Source organism: Elephas maximus, chromosome 24 (assembly GCF_024166365.1).
Source record: "Elephas maximus indicus isolate mEleMax1 chromosome 24, mEleMax1 primary haplotype, whole genome shotgun sequence".
In the NCBI taxonomy this organism is placed as follows: Eukaryota; Metazoa; Chordata; class Mammalia; order Proboscidea; family Elephantidae; genus Elephas; species Elephas maximus.
The window spans coordinates 23,617,108-23,635,779 of record NC_064842.1 but is presented as its reverse complement, the minus strand read 5'-3'; the positions used below and the strand labels follow the sequence as shown (position 1 = coordinate 23,635,779).

The 18,672-nt window shown below is 43.8% G+C and overlaps 1 protein-coding gene across 1 annotated transcript in view; it reads right to left on the bottom strand.

The window, feature by feature from the left end:
- Nucleotides 1-1,239: 1,239 nt before the first annotated feature.
- GREM2 (gremlin 2, DAN family BMP antagonist) overlaps nt 1,240-18,672 on the bottom strand; it is a 146,808-nt gene continuing 129,375 nt past the window's right edge. The window contains exon 2 of the mRNA XM_049867942.1: nt 1,240-4,666. Within this exon, the coding sequence (XP_049723899.1) occupies nt 4,153-4,665 (513 nt within the window). The 5' untranslated portion in view covers nt 4,666 and the 3' untranslated portion in view covers nt 1,240-4,152. The remainder of the gene's footprint in view (nt 4,667-18,672) is intronic.

Below are 18,672 nucleotides of genomic sequence, written 5' to 3'. Positions count from 1 at the left end.
GTAGCAGCCCCTGCTGTATCCATACTTATTTCGCCAGGCTGGGCCCTGCAAAGCTCAGGTGAAACACGGCAGGAGACATTGCAGTAGCCCCAATTGCACGTACTGTGCTCAGTGAGGTATCTCTGCTAGAGAGATTAAAACTGGTGCCATCACTTTGAGCTGGCAAGTGTGTTTTTTTGCCATATCTATCAGGAAAGAGAGTTGGATGCAATTTGCATTGCCATGGGAGGGACTACAGTATATATTCATGGTCTTGCCCCCGGTCTATGTAAATTCTTTCATGCTTTGTGAAAATACAGCCTGAAGGGACCCAGATGCTATGGACATTCTGCAAAACATTATATCCATCCACCATATCAGTGATATCATGTAATAGGATCAGATGAGAGATAAGTAGCAAGTATGTTGTAGGTCTTGGTAAGATAAACATACCCCAGAGAGTGTGTGGTAAACCTCATAAAGATGCTGGCGACATCTGGTTCCAGACAAGGTGCGGACATCACCTGCACGATGTCTTCTACTTATTCCTCCTGCTAAAAACTCTGGACTTTGTAAATAAAGCAAACATAAGAAGACTCTAAAAGGTACAAAAAAGAAAGCAGACCAGCTAAGTGCCTTAGGACTTGCGGGATGACATGGCAATGAGTTACACGGGTTTCTTTTTTGCCTTCTATATCCTAGATCCTAGATTGAGTATTAGAAAACCAGCAACCCAGAAATGCCCATGGGTACAAACATCAACAATACAAAAACTACAGGGTTTCCCCTATTTCCCTTTTGGTAAAGGGCACAGGTTGCCTGCTCTTCCTGAGAAGCAGTGGCAGTAGGTCTGGGTGAAGAGGGTGGCAAGGGTAGGGGTTAGGAGAATTTAGAAGATAACATGGTGACCAACAAGTTTTAATTGTATTATTTATGATTTGGCCTTTTTGGTTATCTCCCATGTAGACATTAATAAATAGATCAATCATCAAACAAGCTTTTAGGAATACATACATTCTAAGTTGTTCAATCAATAGCAAGTTACATTTTCATTGACATTATAACTTATAAACCAAGCAACTTCAGAAACAAGCGAATGGAAATATCTTCGACTAAGAAGTGGAGTATTTTGTCACATTTGGTTAACTAACATGAAATTATTTTTGAGCAGAATTTTATTCCTATGAAGTCCATACTGTGAATCAAGCATGTATAATTTTATAATGGTTTTTATTTTTTATTAATAATTGAATTCCTTGAATGGAAGATAAAAGATGGTGACATTGTGAAACTAAGTATTTAAATTCAGAAGTGTTGAAACCTGTGAGAAGTGAATGAGAAAGTGGACAGAAGTTAGGACAAGTTCTGGCTTGTTGAAGGAGCCGGTGAGGTGCTCTGGGCTGCTAAAGGGAAGGAGATGCTTCTATTTGCAGCAGTCCCCCCAAGGCTTCCTCATTCATTATTTCTTATGCAGAGAGCATAGGGAGATTGGGTTAAGAATTCTGTCATCAGCTGCTGGGGAACTGTAAGAGGCTTGGAAACTCCCAGAGGCCAGCATGGGGTCCCTCTGGATTGAAAGCCACCCACCACCTCTGCTCTTGGATGTCTGCTTTTGATTCTTTGAGGATGCCAGGCCTCAACGATGTAGGCTAGGGGCTGAACTCCCTGTGGCTGGACAAAAGCACCCTGAATGCACAGGGCTTCTTCCATGTCCACGGACACAATTTCAGAATGCCGCCTCTATGGCACATCACGCCACGATCACATATAGTCCTAGAGTATCTTTATTTGTTCTATAACTTAATAGTATACCTATAAAATAATTACATTATACTTAGAGCTTTTTCTTCATTTATAAACAAACAAAAAACAATTAAATACAATTTGAGCCATTAGAAGGTAAACTTTATACAAACAATAACCCCCAGAAGGAGCTTCACACTGCAGCATTATCATATTGCTTTGATGGCTACACTCACAAATGGGCTCAAAAAGAGTGTGCTCATGTTTGTATTCTGTGAGTTCATAGACGAATCCTTCCCCTATCTGCATGGGTTCTGCAGCTAATCAAAGAGCGGGGATTGGCTTTGTAGTTGGACCAGAGGCCCCTCTCCACTCACCTTCTCTTCCACTCCATTACCGTCCTGTGGAATTCCTCCCTTCACAGCTTCTCTGCTGCACGTTCTGCCACTAAGTCTAACTTGTGGTTTTCCACTAAATGCAAATTCGGAACTTGGACACTCTCTCCACCTTTTCATTTCATTCCCAGGTTCCAGTCCTCAAGGACTTAGATTGATTGCTGCCTTCTGACTTAGGGCTGTGTATACCCATTTCTGAAGCTAAGCCTCTTTACAACAGCCTATTTTTCTGAGGCCTCCTGGTATTACAGAAGCGACATCAATGAAACCTGCAAGGCAAGGACAGGAAATGGATTCACCAATGTCCCACACCCGACCCAATCCTGGCTCTCCACGGAAACGTCTCTAAGATCTACTCTCACTCTCTAATGGCTGAAAGCTTCAGCCCTCAGAGCAGCTCATGGAGGGCCTCTCTCACATATCAGGGAACTGGGCCTTTCTGAGATCCCTTGGCCGGAGCACACTTCGGAATCACCGGTGAGAGGTTTTCAGAGTATACTGACTCCCACCAAAGGGCATCTCATTCACATTTAACAGAGTCCATAAACATCCTCCCAGGAAAGCCTTCATGGTGCAATTTAACCAACCTACCCAAAGGAAAAAAAAAAAAAATTTTTTTTTTTTTTTTTTTTTTTTTACCCAAAGGAAGTATAATTCTGCAGGAAAATAAATTGATGTCAACTTCCCTTGTGTTAAGAGACCACATCGTGGAAACGTCACCAATTCATTACAAAAATGAAAGATGGCCTAGTGTTTACTCACGCTTTTAAAGTCCAATCTTTGAAAAAGAAGCTCCTTGTTTTTCTGAAGGACAGTGCAACTAGGTTCCTATTCTACATATTTTATCCCTTACTTCCTCCTGTACTACAAAATGACCCACCTCTTGATATAACGGGAAATATTTTTTGCTTGGTGTCATGGCAGTGGAAATAATTACCTTCCTCACCCCACATATGTATGTTAAACATGGTAAGGCCTTTTGAGTTTCAGGTTAAAACTTCCCAACGAGTCCTCATCCCTGCGCCCATCCACCCCAACCCAGTTCCCACACTATGCTGCAATGCTTGAGTACCTTCCGTGAAATTACAAGTCCTCCCATCTCCCTGCCCAATCTAAGAATAGATGCATGACAGTGAACTGCTGACCAGGCGATATTTCTGCGTAATCTGGGCAGGTCATCACTGCCTTTGGTCCTTACTCAGAAAGATGCTGCAAAAGCCAGAGTCAAACACGTGAAAGGATACATGGATAGATCGATAATACTTTTTAACAGCTCTTTACAATAGGTCAATTATAAAACCGGCGTTAATATAGAGACCTCTGTGGATAATAATATTCTAACCGCAGCGAAAAGAGCATGCACACCAGAGTTCATCTTTAGTCCCCAGATGGGGAGGAGTAGTGGCCAAGAAGAGGCGTGGTGGCGGGGAGCGGGAGGGCGTGGGCCGCTGTGAGCAAGGTCCCCAGGGGAGCCCACTTCATGATCCAAGTGGCTCCAGACTTCTTCTCGGTTTCGGGTTTGTTAGGAGAACTCCCGGTCCACGGATATCAGCAGCGGCAGAGGGCAGCCCTCAAACCACAAGAGCGAAGCCTCCCAGCCACAGGTCCTGGGACCAGCAGGGGAAGGTTGAGGGGCCGGTTAGAAGAGTGAGGCGTCCTTCACTTCACCGGCAAGGGGGCGAGCTGGAGTGTAAGGTGGGGCCAGGGGATCTTCCTCTTTCCACTTAGTGGAAACATCCATTGCCGGATTGACAGCGCACCACCTGAAAAGTCCTCTCTGATCGCCGGGTGGCGGCTGGGGGCTTTTCCACCATCTGCCCTCGGGCCTCACGCAGAGCCTGGTTGGGGAGGCAGATGGGGCCCGGGGTCGGTCAGGCACACATCAGCAAAGCTCCACTTGCGGTCCACGTTTGTGACAAGGACACCGTCAGCCCCGAGAGACGTGCTTGCTGCTGAGGAGGGCACCAGGCAGCGTGTGAGTGAGCTCGGAGGGCGGGGACAGGGCGGTGGCGCCGGCGGCGGGGCGCCCGGGCGCTCACTGCTTGTCCGAGTCGCTCAGGTTCACCGACATGCACCGGCACTGCTTCACCTTCTGTATCTTCTTGAGTCGGAAGGGCGGGTCCAGGCCCGGGCACTCGAGCTCCACGAGGACCGAGGTGACGCGCTGGGGCTTGCAGAAGGCGCAGGACTGGAAGGACTCCTCCTCCTTGCGCACGTGCCGCGGGATGTAGAAGGAGTTGCACTGGCCGTAGCAGAAGCGGTTGAGCACCGTGCGGCTGCGGCAGCCCTCCTCGCTCACCGTCTGCCGCAGCGGCTGCGTCTTGCACCAGTCACTCTTGAGGTACTTGCGCTCGGTGACCACCAGCGCCTCCTGGCTGGAGGCCAGCACCTCCTTCATCTGGTGCTGCCATCTCTCCGAGTTGTTGCTGCTGCCGCCGCCGTCCTTGTAAGGCGAGGGGATGGCGCCCGCCGGGCGGTTCTTCCGGGCTTCGGCGACCTTCACCAGCACAGCCACCAGGAACAAGGATAGGGAAAGTTTCCAGAACATCCTGCAACGAGAAAAGAGTTAGAGGCGTTGATGCGGACAGGAGACTGAGTGCGGCATCGTTTTCCTTTTATGTTTATAGGGCCGCTAGGAGTCGGAATCGACTTCACCCCAGCGGGCTGGTTTCGGGTCTATTAGGAGGAGCAGCAGTCAGGTGGGGTGCGGCTGGCTACTGGCTGCCCAGGGGCAGCAGGAGGTGGGCACTTATTGAGCAGTACGCTCATAAAGAGCCATGAAGTCCTTGGATGGCACAGTTTGGACTAGACTACTAACTAAAAGGTTGCCAGTTCAAACCCACCCAGCATTGCCTCGGAAGAAAGGCCTGGCGATCTGCCTTTGTTAAAGATTATAGCCAAGAGAACCCTGTGGAGCTCAGTTCAATTCTGCAACACACCGGATCACCATGAGTCAGAATTGACATGATGGCAAGGGGTTTGCTTGGCTTGGTTGAAAACTATGATGATATCCTAAAAGGCAAGGAGGTGGACAAAATGGTTAGTATTTTATAATATAGTTAGAAAACATACACGTTAGAACAACGACAGAAGAATTAAAAAGCAAAGGCCGTTAAGAACTATCCCAAGCTAGTGTGCGAAGAGTGCCATCAACAGCAATGGCCAACATTTGCTGTGTTTTAGTATGTGCCAAGCCCTGCCTATGTGCTTTACATCTATTATCTCATTTGATCCTCAAAATAGCCTCCTGAAAGAGGAGGTGTTATTATTGTTATCTCTATTTTACAGTGAAGGAGACTAAGGCCCAAAGAAGCTGAGTAATTTGCCCAAGGTCACACGACCACTAAGTAATGGAGTCAAGATTTGAACCCAGGCATCTGCCTCCAGAGCTGTCAAAACTTACCACTATGAAATAGGTATGATTATGAAATTAATAAATAAGAAGTAAAGGTGGGGGTGGGTCACAGGTTTCTTAAAAATGAGTAATGAAGTTAGAAATGGAGCCTTGATGGCAAAGTGATTATGAGCTCAGGTTGTTAACCAAAAGGTCCGCAGTTCAAATCTAGCAGCCACTCCTTGGAAACCCTATGGGGCAGTTCTGCTCTCTCCTGTCGGGTCACTAGGAGTTGGAATTGACTCAATGGCACACAACAACAACAACAAAGTTATAAATGAACATAGTGGAGGAATATTAATATTTATATCTATGTTTACTATTACATATAAAAATAAAATATTTAATTATCAAATAAAGTGAATCATGGATTAAATTTTTGCAGTGAAAACCAATTCCTAGTCACGAGTTAAGATATTTCCAAGACTATCTTAAAACTGCCTTATGCCAATGCAGAGGTTACCTCCTGGGATGGATTCTTTCTTCGGCCCAACCATTAGGATACCATAACCCAAGTTGAGCAGAAATGAAATTCTGAGAGAAATTATTCTTATGTTATCCAAAAGATGTCTTGTAGGAAGCAAACCTAAGTCTGGCTGAGGTAAAAGACTTCTTCTGAGTTTAGTTCAGGTATTTAATTTTTAAATTTTCACAAATAGCTTCAGGGAACACTAGTATTCAGCCATAGAGATGACTCTCACCTCCTTTTACAGCAAAACTCTCATTGTCATCGTCAAAGTCATCATATTCATGTTTATTCACTACCCTGTGTGTATTTTTCCACTTTAACAACTGTGTGAGATGCTCATCTCTTTAACATGTACAACCTTACGTGGGCCTGTAAAAATTCTGTATTACAGAATGTTATACCAAAAACCAAACCCATTGCCGTCGAGTTGATTCCAACTCATAGTGACCCTATATAACAGAGTAGAACTGCCCCATAGAGTTTCCAAGGAGCACCTGGTGGATTTGAACTGCCAGCCTTTTAGGTTAGCAGCTGTAGTTCTTAACCACTATGTCACCAGGGTTTTCATAGAATGTTCTATAGTTATGTAATATATATCAATTATAAAATTGTATGTATATCTGGCACTGCTAGATATACACACAATATTATAGTTGTTGTCGACTCATGGCGACCTCACGTGTGCAGAGTAGAACTGTTCCATAGAGTTTTCAAGGCTGTGATCTTTCAGAAGCAGATTACCAGGCCTATGTTCCAGACCTTTAAGACATGTTTTAAAATGTTCAAAGAATGCAATGTCATTGACAAATGTTCAAAGAGTCAATGTTATTGACTCTAAGAGTTTTTGTCCCAAATCCATCTCAGCAGGTTGTAGTTTGGTCTTTTCTCCCAACAACAGCTAAGACCTGTTGAACGAAAACACACATTTTTAAGCCTAACCATTTGTGCTGCCCAGGCTTAATCGTATATACATCATATATAAATGACTAAAATTTAATATTAAATATATTAAGTTCCTCCGACTGTTATAGAAAATGCCTTAGATCTATGCTAATGATAATAAACCAAAATAAAAAAAGACCCTGACCTGCTGTCCAGTCAATTTCAACCGATAGTGACCCTACAAGACAGAGTAGAACTGCCCCATAGGGTTTCCAAGGAGCAGCTGGTGGATTCAAATTGCTGAAGCTGGTTAGCAGCTGAACTCTTAACCACTGCCACCAGGGCTCTGCTAATGATAATAGTAAATATTTATTGGGTGATCAAACCTATCAGACACTTTTAGAGTTTCCTTTCTTGTATAAATTTATCAGGGTTCTCTGAAATAAGTACTTTAACTCTCTCCATTTATGGATGAGGAAACTGAGGCACTGAGAGGTTGTGTAACCCACCAAGATGGCACAGCCAGTCAGTGAAATATTTGAATTCAGGCATCCTGGCTCTGGGATTGGGGGCTCCTGGTTAATACAGCTGCCTCTTTGTTAAAAATATTTATGTTAAAATATCTATGTTTAAAATAATTTCTCTGTGTCACTACCATTAGTTTAAGTCTAAGCCACAAATGGCCTTTGTATAACATGGAGCAGACGATTCCTTCTTTCTTCAGCTATTGTTGAATACTGTGTTATTCCGGAGCAAGCACTGAAATAAAGCAGTTGACATCGAGTCACTTTCAACTCATGGCGGCGACTCCATGTGTGTCAGAGTTGAACTGTGCTCCCTCGGGTTTTCAGTGGCTGAGTTTTCAGAAGTAGGTGACCATATCTTTCTTCTGAGGCACCTCGGGGTGGACTCCAACCTCCAACCTTTTGGTTAGCAGCTAAGCTCATTAACAGTCCCCCAGGGACTCCAAGCTCTGTAATAAACAACCAAACCAAACCCATTGCCATTGAGTCAATTCTGACTCACAGCGACCCTACAGGACAGAGTAGTTTTTGTGTACTGTCGCGTCGGTTCCAACTCATAGCAACCCTAAAGGATACAGTAGAACTACCCCCATAGGGTTTTCAAGGAGTGGCTGGTGGATTTGAACTACTGGCCTTTTGGTTAGCAGCTGAGCTCTTAACCACTGCACCACCATGGCTCCAAGCTCTGTACTAGACTTTGTAAATTCCAGTACTCTCTCAAAGACACAGGCACAGTTCTTACAGTGTTAGATGAGCCCCTACGAAATCTCCCCTACCCTTATCTCACTGGCCTCCTCCCCTCCTGTCTCTCCCTTGCTCACTGTGCTCCGGGCACACAGACCACCCTTCCGTTTCTAGAATATGTCAAATTATTCTACTTTTAGAGCCTGACACGTGCTTTCCCCAAGACATCTTCATGGCTCTCTCCCACACTGTCGTCACATCTTTGCTCAATTATCACCTTCCTGGTGAGGCCCAGTGTATACCCCCGCTACAACCTGGACACCCCCTCCCTCCCTCATTTATCATCTTATAATATCGTCTTAGCATCTTATTTATTTTTCTGTTGTCTGACTTCCCCCACTGGAATGTAAGGTCCAAGAGAGAAGGACTACCTCTTTTGTTCATTGTTATATCCCCTGCACGGAGAGCAGTCCCTCGTACACAGTAGGCATTCAGTACACGTGGCAAGAACGAAATATGAAGAGTGTGTGTTTCATTGTCTTCAGCAAGCTTGTAATTAAGAAGATAGAGAAAGGCATGCAAATAACTCAGGGCCACAAAGTCCTAAGGGAACAATGGCATGTGTTTGTAGGCAGTGAATCACCCCGATGCTTTAGAATATAGTTTCCCTGGGTGCCACTGAAAACCATTCTGAATCAGTAGGGTTGGGACGGGATTTGGGAGCTGCCTGGTTAAGAATTGCCTCAGGTGATTTTGATGAGCACCAATAGCCCAGGGGGAAGTGAGGGGACAGTGAGGATGTGAGAAAAGGGCATCAATTCCATCTGGACAGGGAGCAGGAGGAGCCCAGGAAGGTTTTGTAGAGGAAGTAACAGCTGTAAATCTGAAAATGACTTCTCCAGGTGAGGACACTGTCAACAGGGCAAAAAAACAAAAACAAAAACCAGTTGCCATTGAGTTGATTGTGACTATGCTCCATAGAGTTTTCAGTGGTGGATCTTCTGGGCGTAGATCACCAGGCCTTTATTCTGAGGTGCCTCTGGGTGGCCTCAAGCCTCCAACCTTTCGGTTAGCAGCCAGTGAGTTAACCATTGACACCACTTGGGGAGTCCACAGAAAGTGCCAGGCGTTAGGGAAATGTGTATGTTATCAGGCAAGGGAAATAAAAAATTGAGAGTACGGGGTGGGAAGGGTTTTTTGTTTTGGGGTTTTTTTCTTTTTTGTAAAAACATTTTGTCCAACACAATTATTGATGTGTTCAGGCCAAGTTTTTAAAGGCTTTTCTCACGCCTCCTTAGTTCCCTACACAAAGTGTCATTTGAAAATGATGACACTTTCAGCAGACTCATGGCAAACATCAAACACTGGACTCGCTCAGCTTACACAGCTTATTATATTTGTTGAATGATTTGTGATCTCAATAGTCTCTTAAAAAGAAAGTACTCTGGTTCCCTTTGAGCAATTTTCTGAAATTATGAACATTCTGAGTAAACACAACCAAAAGTTTGCAAGTCCTAGCCAGGAAAGATTTACAGAGTCATGCCTGATCCTCGAATCCTAGTTCCAGTAACAGCTTCCCAGGCATCTTTGATAGGCTTAAAAATGTGTGTTTTCATTCAACAGGTCCTAGTTGTTGGGGAGAACAGAACAAACTAAAACATGCTTAGATGGATTTGGGACAAAAACTCTTAGAGTCAATGACATTAAATGTGGTGATTCACAGTACGCGTTCTTTGAACACTTTAAAAAAGGACTAAAACATCTGGCCATCATCATTAGAAGTTGTATCTCACAAGAACCTAAGAAGAAAAGCAAACCTCCCATTTTCAGGAAAGGGAAAGGAACCCCATGAAAGCTAAATAACACGGGGCCAAGCCAGGCTCTTTCTCTTCTCTTTCCTTTCTAACATCTCATTTCTTTTTCCTTCGCACATATTAGCTAAATCCGTTGCTGGCCGGCGAGTTGCCTCAGTTGGCAGCTGAGCAAGTCAGCCATTTGTACCACCCAGGGACTCTGCCTTCACACACAGCAACAGTATGACTTCCAAGGAATATGGAATCTCAGTCTTAGAACAGGTAAGTAGGCAAGAGGCCTGTTGCCTTTTAAGTTGTAGACTCTTTTTGGTAGGGGCGTGAAAGCAATCAAGACAGCTATCGCTAAGGGCAGATACTCCACTGGCCCTTCTTTGTGTGGGGGGACTGGGGAGAGAATGTCGCCCCTCCCTCTTCAGTTCCCTAACCTTCTGTGTGCACCGCCCGTGGCCCAGCCAGGACCTGAACTAGCCCTCCAGAGTCCTGCTCTGTCCTAAACCACTTTGTGACTCAGAGAAATGCTTAGCATACGATGTTGTCACAACTGCCAGGTAGGACAGCATAAGGATTGTTTATTTTACTTTCACATCCTGTGTTTGGCTTGTATCAGAAGAAACTTGTCAATAAATCCTATTGGTTTTATTAACTATCCTTCTGGCTTGCAATGTTGTCAGTTTGCAAGGAGTGCCAGGGCTGTCAATGCTGATGGCCTCAGCAGACTGGCCTGGCCAATGCTGTTGTGCAAAGACAGAGGTAGTGGAAGCACTGGCCTTCTAAGTGGATACCCTCAGGTCTGGCCTTTTGAGATACTGGAACAGCCCAAAGTCGTCAAGTACCTGGACAGCTAAAGCATAACAGGCCCCTCCTAACAGCCCTTCCTAGAAGTGTCAAGACCTGAGGAGGGGGCCCACAAAAGAAACATCCTAATTTCTAGGAAAAGATCATGCAGGGGTGAATTATCCTGCCCAAAAAGTATACGCAAATGGCTCAAGGTTAAGGGTGCAAGGTTAACTCATTCCTGAGAGTCACCTTGTTGAGTTTAGAGGCCAGGTCAAGGGAGTACTGGGTTGTGCAGGAGAGGTGAATGGGATGGGGCTGAAACATATTCTGAGACCTAAGATAATTCTGGAGTCCCTGGCCAGTGCAAACAGTTAACACACCTGGCCGTTAACCAAAAGGGGAAGTTCAAGTCCACCCAGAGGCACCTTAGAAGGAAGGCCAGGCTATCTAATGCCGAAAAATCAGCCATTGAAAACCCTCTGGAGCACAGTCGTACTCTGAAACATGTGGAATCCCATGAGTTGGAGTCAACTGAACAGAGACTAATTTTAAGGTAATCCCAGGGCATCCTTGGAAGGTCGTTCAGAAGCACTCAGGGCCAACAGTAGGCACATTTGGGATGAACTTGTTGCCACCATCCAAGTGAAAAAAATAAATCAAAACCAAGCAGAAAGCTCCAAAATAGAAACCTAGTTAATGTTAGACTTCGCGATTGTGTTTATCAGCTTTTCTACTGCCACAAAGGATCCCTGGTGGAACAACGGTTAAGTGCTCAGCTGCTAACTGAAAGGTTGGCAGTTGAAGCCCACCCAGTAACTACACGAAACACCTAGTGATCTGCTCCCATAAAGATTGCAGCCTAGAAAACCCTGTGTTCTTGTTGGGTGCTGGTGAGTTGGTTCCAACTCATAGAGCCCCTGTAGGACAGAGCAGAACTGCCCCATAGAGTTTCCAAGGAGTGGCTGGTGAATTTGAGCAGCTTAACCGCTGCACTGCCAGGGCTCCAGAAAACCCTCTGGGGGCAGTTCTACTCTGTCACATGGCATCGCTTTGAGTCAGAATCGACTCAACACCGCCCAGTAACAACTGCCATAACCCGAACAAGCAAAGATACTTGATTCATGACTGAGGTTCTTAGGCTGGGAGGGTGGTGGCCTAGCTCCCCAATTCTGGAGACAGGGGTGGATCTTCCCTGACCCAAGAATCACCCACTCAACCTAAGATTTGTTGTCTGCTGACACCCCTGATCTGCAACTGTAAACTCAGGCTAACTATGGCCCTTGGACCAAATCCAGTTGCTGCCGGTTTTTGTAAATAAAATCGTATTGGAAAAAGCCACGCCCATTGATTTACATTTTGCCTATAACTGCTTTTGCTCAACTATGGCAGCATGAGCTGTGGAGACATGCCATACTGCCAGCAAAGCCTAATGTATTTGCTATTCAGCCTTTTACAGAAAGAGTTTGCCTACCTCTGCTCTAAACGTTCCCTCTCTGATTGAGTCGGTGAAGTCAGGCTCTTCAACAAAAGTAGTTTTCAATTTTAAAAGGTCTAACTATGCAACATTGTAAACATAGAGGAACACAGTAAATAAAACAGACTGCTATGTATACCTTGCAGGAGTCACTAGGTGGTCAAACTCTTAAGTGCTCAGTTACTAAGTGAAAAGTTAAAGGTTTGAATCCACCCAAAGGTGCCTTGGAAGAAAGGCCTGGTGATCTAGGTCCAAAAAATCAGCCATTGAAAACCCTATGGAACACAGTTCTACTTTGAAACACACGAGGTCATCATGAGTCAGAATCGACTTGATGACAACTGGATGGTTTATGTACCCATCACCAAGATTAAGACAATATTAATATTTTCATCTTCAATTTGCAATCTCTCTTTGTATTTTGAAAGAAATAAAACAATATCAGTAGAGCTAAAGTTTCATCCTCCCATTCTTTCTCATCCCTTCACTCTGCAGATGTGACTACCACCCTGAAGTTGGCGTATGTAATTCCTATTTCTGCTTTTACTGCTTGTATTTTGTGTATGAAAGTGTGTATGTGTGTGTATTTGAACTTTACAGAAATAGTGTCATACTCTTCTTTTGCAACTTTTTTATTCAAAACTATGTCTTTGGGAATTTATGCATGTGGATATTTTTAGGAGGAGTCTATTTATTTCAATGGTTGAATGTTTAGGCACAGTTTATTCATTCACCTTACTGAGGGATAGTTAGGTTGCATCAACTTTTCCACTACTGCCAAAAGAGCTTCACTAAACATTTTTGTGTGTGTTTATTTATGCCCATCTGTTAGGGTTTTTCTAGAGCAGACACCAAGAAGTGGAAATGCTTGGTCACAGGATATGTACAACTTGAGCTTGACTAACTTTGGCCAGGTTGCTTTCCAAGTGCTTGTACCAGCATTCTCTCCTGCAATATGTGAGTCCCTAATGCTGCACAGATTTGCTAACACTTGATGTTACCAGATTTACTACTTTTTCCTAATCTGAAAGGATGGAAATGGCATTTTTTATAATTGTGCTGAATATATACATAACAAAACATACTGTCATACTGAGCTAAGATGGCAGCAAGGTGTGAAATTAAATAAGAAAATGGATGAGGACAATTTCTACGTATATGATTTAGAGACATTGATTACATTCTTTAAGCTGTACAACCATTATCACTATACTTTTTTAAATTATTCCGCCACCATCAACATGGACTCAGCGCCTCCCAAGCAAAACTCCCACTTTTCTCCTCCCTCCCACCCCTGGTAACAAATAATCTTTGGTTTCTCTATATTGGCTTATTTCATGCAAGTTAGATCATACAGAATTTGTCCTTTTCCGACGGACTGATTTCACTCAGCGCAATGTTCTCAAAGTTCATCCATGCTGTGGCGTGCGTTTCTCTTCATGGCTGAGTAATATTCCATTGTATGTATGTATCACATTTGGTTTTCTGTTGATGGCCATTTTGGTTGTTTCCACATTCTTACTAGTACGAAAAGTGCTGCAATGAACATTGGTGTACAGGTTTCTCTTTGCATTCCACCCTTCCCTTCTTCTGGTTATATACCTAGGATTGGGATTGCTGGGTCATATGGTAGTTCTGTGTTTAACTTTTTGAGGAACCGCCAAACTGTCTTCCACAATGTCTACCATTTTACATTCCCACCGGCAATGGATGAGAGTTTCAAAATGGCACTTTATTATTCTTTTAATTTGCACGTCTCTCGTTCCAAGTAAGTTGATCATCAAGCTCAAATGCAGTGGCTATACAGCCAAACTGGAATGATAGCAACTAATCTTATGTGAGAGCAATTAAAATATTAAGAAAGGAAAAATAAGGATTTCTAACCATAAATCTTCTAAGCTGTCATGAGAAGAATAGAAAAGAGCACCTGGGGTGGCTTGCAATTTCAAAGAAGAATGACCAGAACCTTTCACGTGACTCAGAAGATTCAAATCCAAATCCATTCATTTATTTTTCCAAGTGACATTGCCTGAGTGGAACACTAACTATCATTTTGTTCCAGGAGATGTTTAATTTCATCTGGAAAAACTATTATGTTTCTTAAAAAGGTTTTGACCAAAGGAAAAAATTATACTGTCATTACTTACTCGGACTTCTGGATAACAAGTGTATCATTTGGGTACCTGTGCGCACATTTCTTAATCTTTAAAAAAAATTGTTTGGATAAACCCAGTATGGGAAATGGAATACTGAGACAAGATGGCAGCAAAGCATTAAAATAAATAAGAAAATGGATGGGCAGCTCTTTGAAAGCTGTAAGCATATCCACACATGGCTCTCTCTCTCTAGAGCACAGCCACTCAGAAACGGGAGCAGGAGCGGGGTTTCTGGGCTGTGCCCTGCCCACGTCTTGACCCTGTGTGACTCACTCCCTTCCTGCTCCGGGTTCCCCTCTGTAAAATGGTGCTAGTGGTGCTCGCTTCCCCCTGTTCCATGTTGTTATGAGGAATGTGACACTGAAATCCAGTCAGAGTCCAAAAACGCTCTGGGAGAAAAAGATCATGACTTTTATTTCCAAGGAAGGAAGAAATTATGTGTGACCCATAAAGCATTTTATAGCCAGTGGCATTGTTCTCTGCAGCCATAAGGCTGTCCCTGATATTTTTTTCAAAGAAGGATTTTAGGATGTTGCCCAAGAGACCAGTCCTCCTACAGTGATTCTGCAGTCCACAAACCCCTTCCCCATCCCCTCATGACTTTCCATTTTCAGAAGTTTGCCTTGAACACCCAAGGAAGAATGACGTGGCAGTCTGCTCCTGTAAAGATTTACAGCCTTGGAAACCCTATGGAGCAGTTCTATTCTGTCTTATAGGGTCACGATGAGTTGGAATCAACTCAATAGCAATGTCTTTTTCTTAAACTCTTTAGTATTTAAAGCATTCTTATTTGGGTATTTGGAGACTCTCTCATCTTCTCACATATTAAATCCATCCAAAAGATCTTATTGTCTTTCATGGATCACTTCTGTAGCCTACTGTTATAACTTTGGTTTAGGAATAAACTCGGAAAGATGATAAAGACCTGATAAATGTAGTAAGAAGAATTGTTTCTAGTATTTCTGATCCCTTGAAGATATTGGTAGAATAACATGACACCAAAGAGGATCACCTTGCACGAAAGCTTTACTCTGTTTAGGTGGAAAATCTCATAATAAACTAAATCTTAAGTCTGAAAAGGCAACTGTCCAATCAGTTCAAAGCCTAGTTATTATTTCATGTCATCAGTGTAACCACCCCAAGTCCCTCAGATATTACTCTGGACTGAACAGCTCAGGGTCTCAAATGTCTGTGCCTCCAAATCACTATCCAGAAATTACATTTTTACCACATATTTAAATATACAAGGTAAGTCCAAAAGTATTGCTACAAAATCATAGAACCTTTATTAAACAAAAGTATCAAAATGTGAAGCTATTGGTTCTTGACACATCCTCTATCTAGGTCTATACACTTCTGAAGGCGGTGTTTCCATCTCTCTAACCCTTCCCGAAAGAATCCTGCGCTCTTTGATTTACACCATGTCAAAACCACAGTTTTGGCATCCTCAAAGGACTCAAATTGTGTTCCTTTTAAACGTTCTTTGAATTTTGGGAACAAAAAGAAGCCCGAAGGGGCAAGATCAGGAATGTAGGGTGGATGGGATAAGGTTTCGCAAAGAAATTCTTGTAGGACAGCCCTTGCTACCCTCAAAGAATGTCCTGATGGAAAAAAAAAATTCCTTGGCACAAATTTCCTGGCCTTTTTCTCATGAACGCAGTTTTCGATTTTCTTAAAACTTCTTCATAATAAGCCCCTGTGATTGTCCTGTGTCCTTCAAGATCCCAAAAGATTGTCGCCGTAACCTTCTGGGTAGTCTTCCTTCTCTTGGCTCCTCTTTGAGGTCTTTCCAACCTTCCTTAAAATGCTCAATCCGTCTAAAAACTGTTGTTATATATGGGGCAGCATTCCCATAAACTTGTTGCAAAGCTTCAATGATTTGGGAAGATGTCCACCTGAGTTTTGCTATTCGATATTAGCCCTGACCTCAAAATCATTTTTTCTCCATGGCACAAAAAGTATCCTTTTTTTTTTTTTTTGAAGGCACCCTAATGAGACTAAGACAAATGTCTTGCTGAGAGAACTTGTCTGCAGCCATCCACTGATCACAGAGACATGTTTAAACCAAGTTTTGTTTGGAATAAACCTGTGCATGTATGAACTGGAACCCTAGTAGCAATAATTTTTGACTTACCCTCATAAGTATTCTAATTTGGTCAATAGTGTAATTTGCTTTTAAGTGCAGTGATTAAGAGCTAAGGCTGCTAACCAAAAGATGGGCAGTTAGAATCCACCAGCTGCTCCTTGGAAACCCTCTGGGGCAGCTCTACTCTGCCCTGTAGAGTCGCTATGAGTCAGAATCAACTCCATGGCAATGGTTTTGATTATTTTACACAAGTATCTATCATGGATTGAATTTTGTCCCCCCAAAGTGTGTGTGTGTGTGTGTGTGTGTGTGTGTGTGTCTGGCAGGTGGTGGTGATGGGTTTGGGGAGCACGAAGTGAAAGAAAACTCCATCCTCATCTTTCATGGTGGGGAGTCAGTAGATAATGAAAATTAAGATTTTATAATCTATACATGCTGTCATGGATTGAATTGTGTCCCCCCAAAATATGTCGACTTGGTTAAGCCGTGACTTCCGGTATTGTGTGATTGTCCTCCATTTTGTGATTTTCCTGTGAGTTATAAATCATAATCTCTGCCTGTGGTTAAAGAGGATTAGGGTGGGAGGTAACACCCTTGCTCAGGTCACATCCCTGATCCAATGTAAAGGGAGTTTCCCTGGGGCGTGGCCTGCACCACCTTTTCTCTTACAAGGGATAAAAGGAAAGGGAAGCAGGCAGAGAGCTGGGGACCTCATACTACCAAGAAAGCAGCACCCAGGGCCCCTGTGCCTGAGAAGCAATTTGACCAGGGGAAGATTGATAACAAGGAGTTTCCTCCAAGACTGAAAGAGAGAGAAAGCTTTCCCCTGGAGCTGAAGCCTTGAATTTGGACTTGTAGCCTACTAGACTGTGAGGGAATAAATTTCTCTTTATTAAAGCCATCCACTTGTGGTATTTCTGTTATAGCAGCACTAGATGACTAAGACAATAGTATAATTTGCTCTGAAGTGCAGTGGTGAAGAGCTACAGCTGCCAATCAGAAGATTGGTAGTTCAATTCCACCAGCTGCTCCTTGGAAACTCTCTGGGGCAGCTCTACTCTGCCCATTAGGGTTGCTATCTTAGTCATCTCTTGAGAGATAAAAGGTGATGCAGGCCACACCCCAGGGAAATTTCCTTTACATTGGATCAGAGAGGTGACCTAATCCTCTCAACATAAAATTACAATCACAAAATGGAGGACAACCACAGAATACTGGGAATCGTGGCCTAAGAAATTTGATGCACACATTATTTGGGGGACATAATTCAATCCATGACATTCCACCCTTTGGCCCCCCCAAAATCACATTCTTGCAACATGCAAAATATATTCATCCCACCATATCATAGCAAAAGTCTTAACTCCAAGTCCAAAATCCAAAAATTCCTCTTCATTTGTGAAATCTAGAATACAAGTTATCTGCTTCCAAGGGTACAATGGCAGAACAAGCACAAGCTAGACATTTCCATTACGAATGGAAAAGACTAGAGGGAAAGACGGGATAACAGGCACCAAGCAAGTTAGCAGAACACATTACATTAGCCCTCCAAGCTTTGAAAATAATTCTCTGTTCTCTGAGACAATTTACACAATGGCCCTGCCTTCCAGGCTCCAGGTATTGACCACACTCTCCAGATTCTGAGTGGAGGCCACTTGATCCTGGGCTTCAACTCCACCTTCCAGGCCCACTGGGACAGTAACTCTGCTCCCTCGGCTTTAGGTGCACAATTCTCCTAGCCCATCTGAGTGGCAACTCCGCCCTTAGAAACACCAGAGGCCATGGCTCCACCCTTTGAAACCCCTGAGGTCATGGCCATATCTTTGGACACTGAGGCAACTCAGCTTCTTGTCTCCTTGTCTCTTCAGCTTCTGTTTCCTGGTTTCTTGGCCTCAATGCTCCTTGGGCCTCATGCTTGCATCTGCCCTGCTGGGGCAAGTGTTCCAAAGCTCTGTAGCTCTACTGATAAGTGCCTGGAGGCAGGCACCCCACTCCGCCAGGAAGCCTCCTGCACACAGGCACTCAGCTCTCTTGCTCTGTGGGTCGGCTCTAGCGCTACCTTGTGCTGGTCTCCTGGTTCTGCTGCTGCTGGGTCTCTGCTGTTGCCGCTTCTCTGTCACTGCAGTTTCTCTTCTGCGCTGGTCCTTTGTCACTGTCATAACTCTATCCATTCAGTTGCAAAACCACTTCCACATGTTAGGTAGCTGTTAGAGCAGCACTGTACTCTCTCAGTACCAAATTCTGTCTTAGTCATCTCGTACTGCCATAACAGAAATACCACAAGTGGATGGCTTT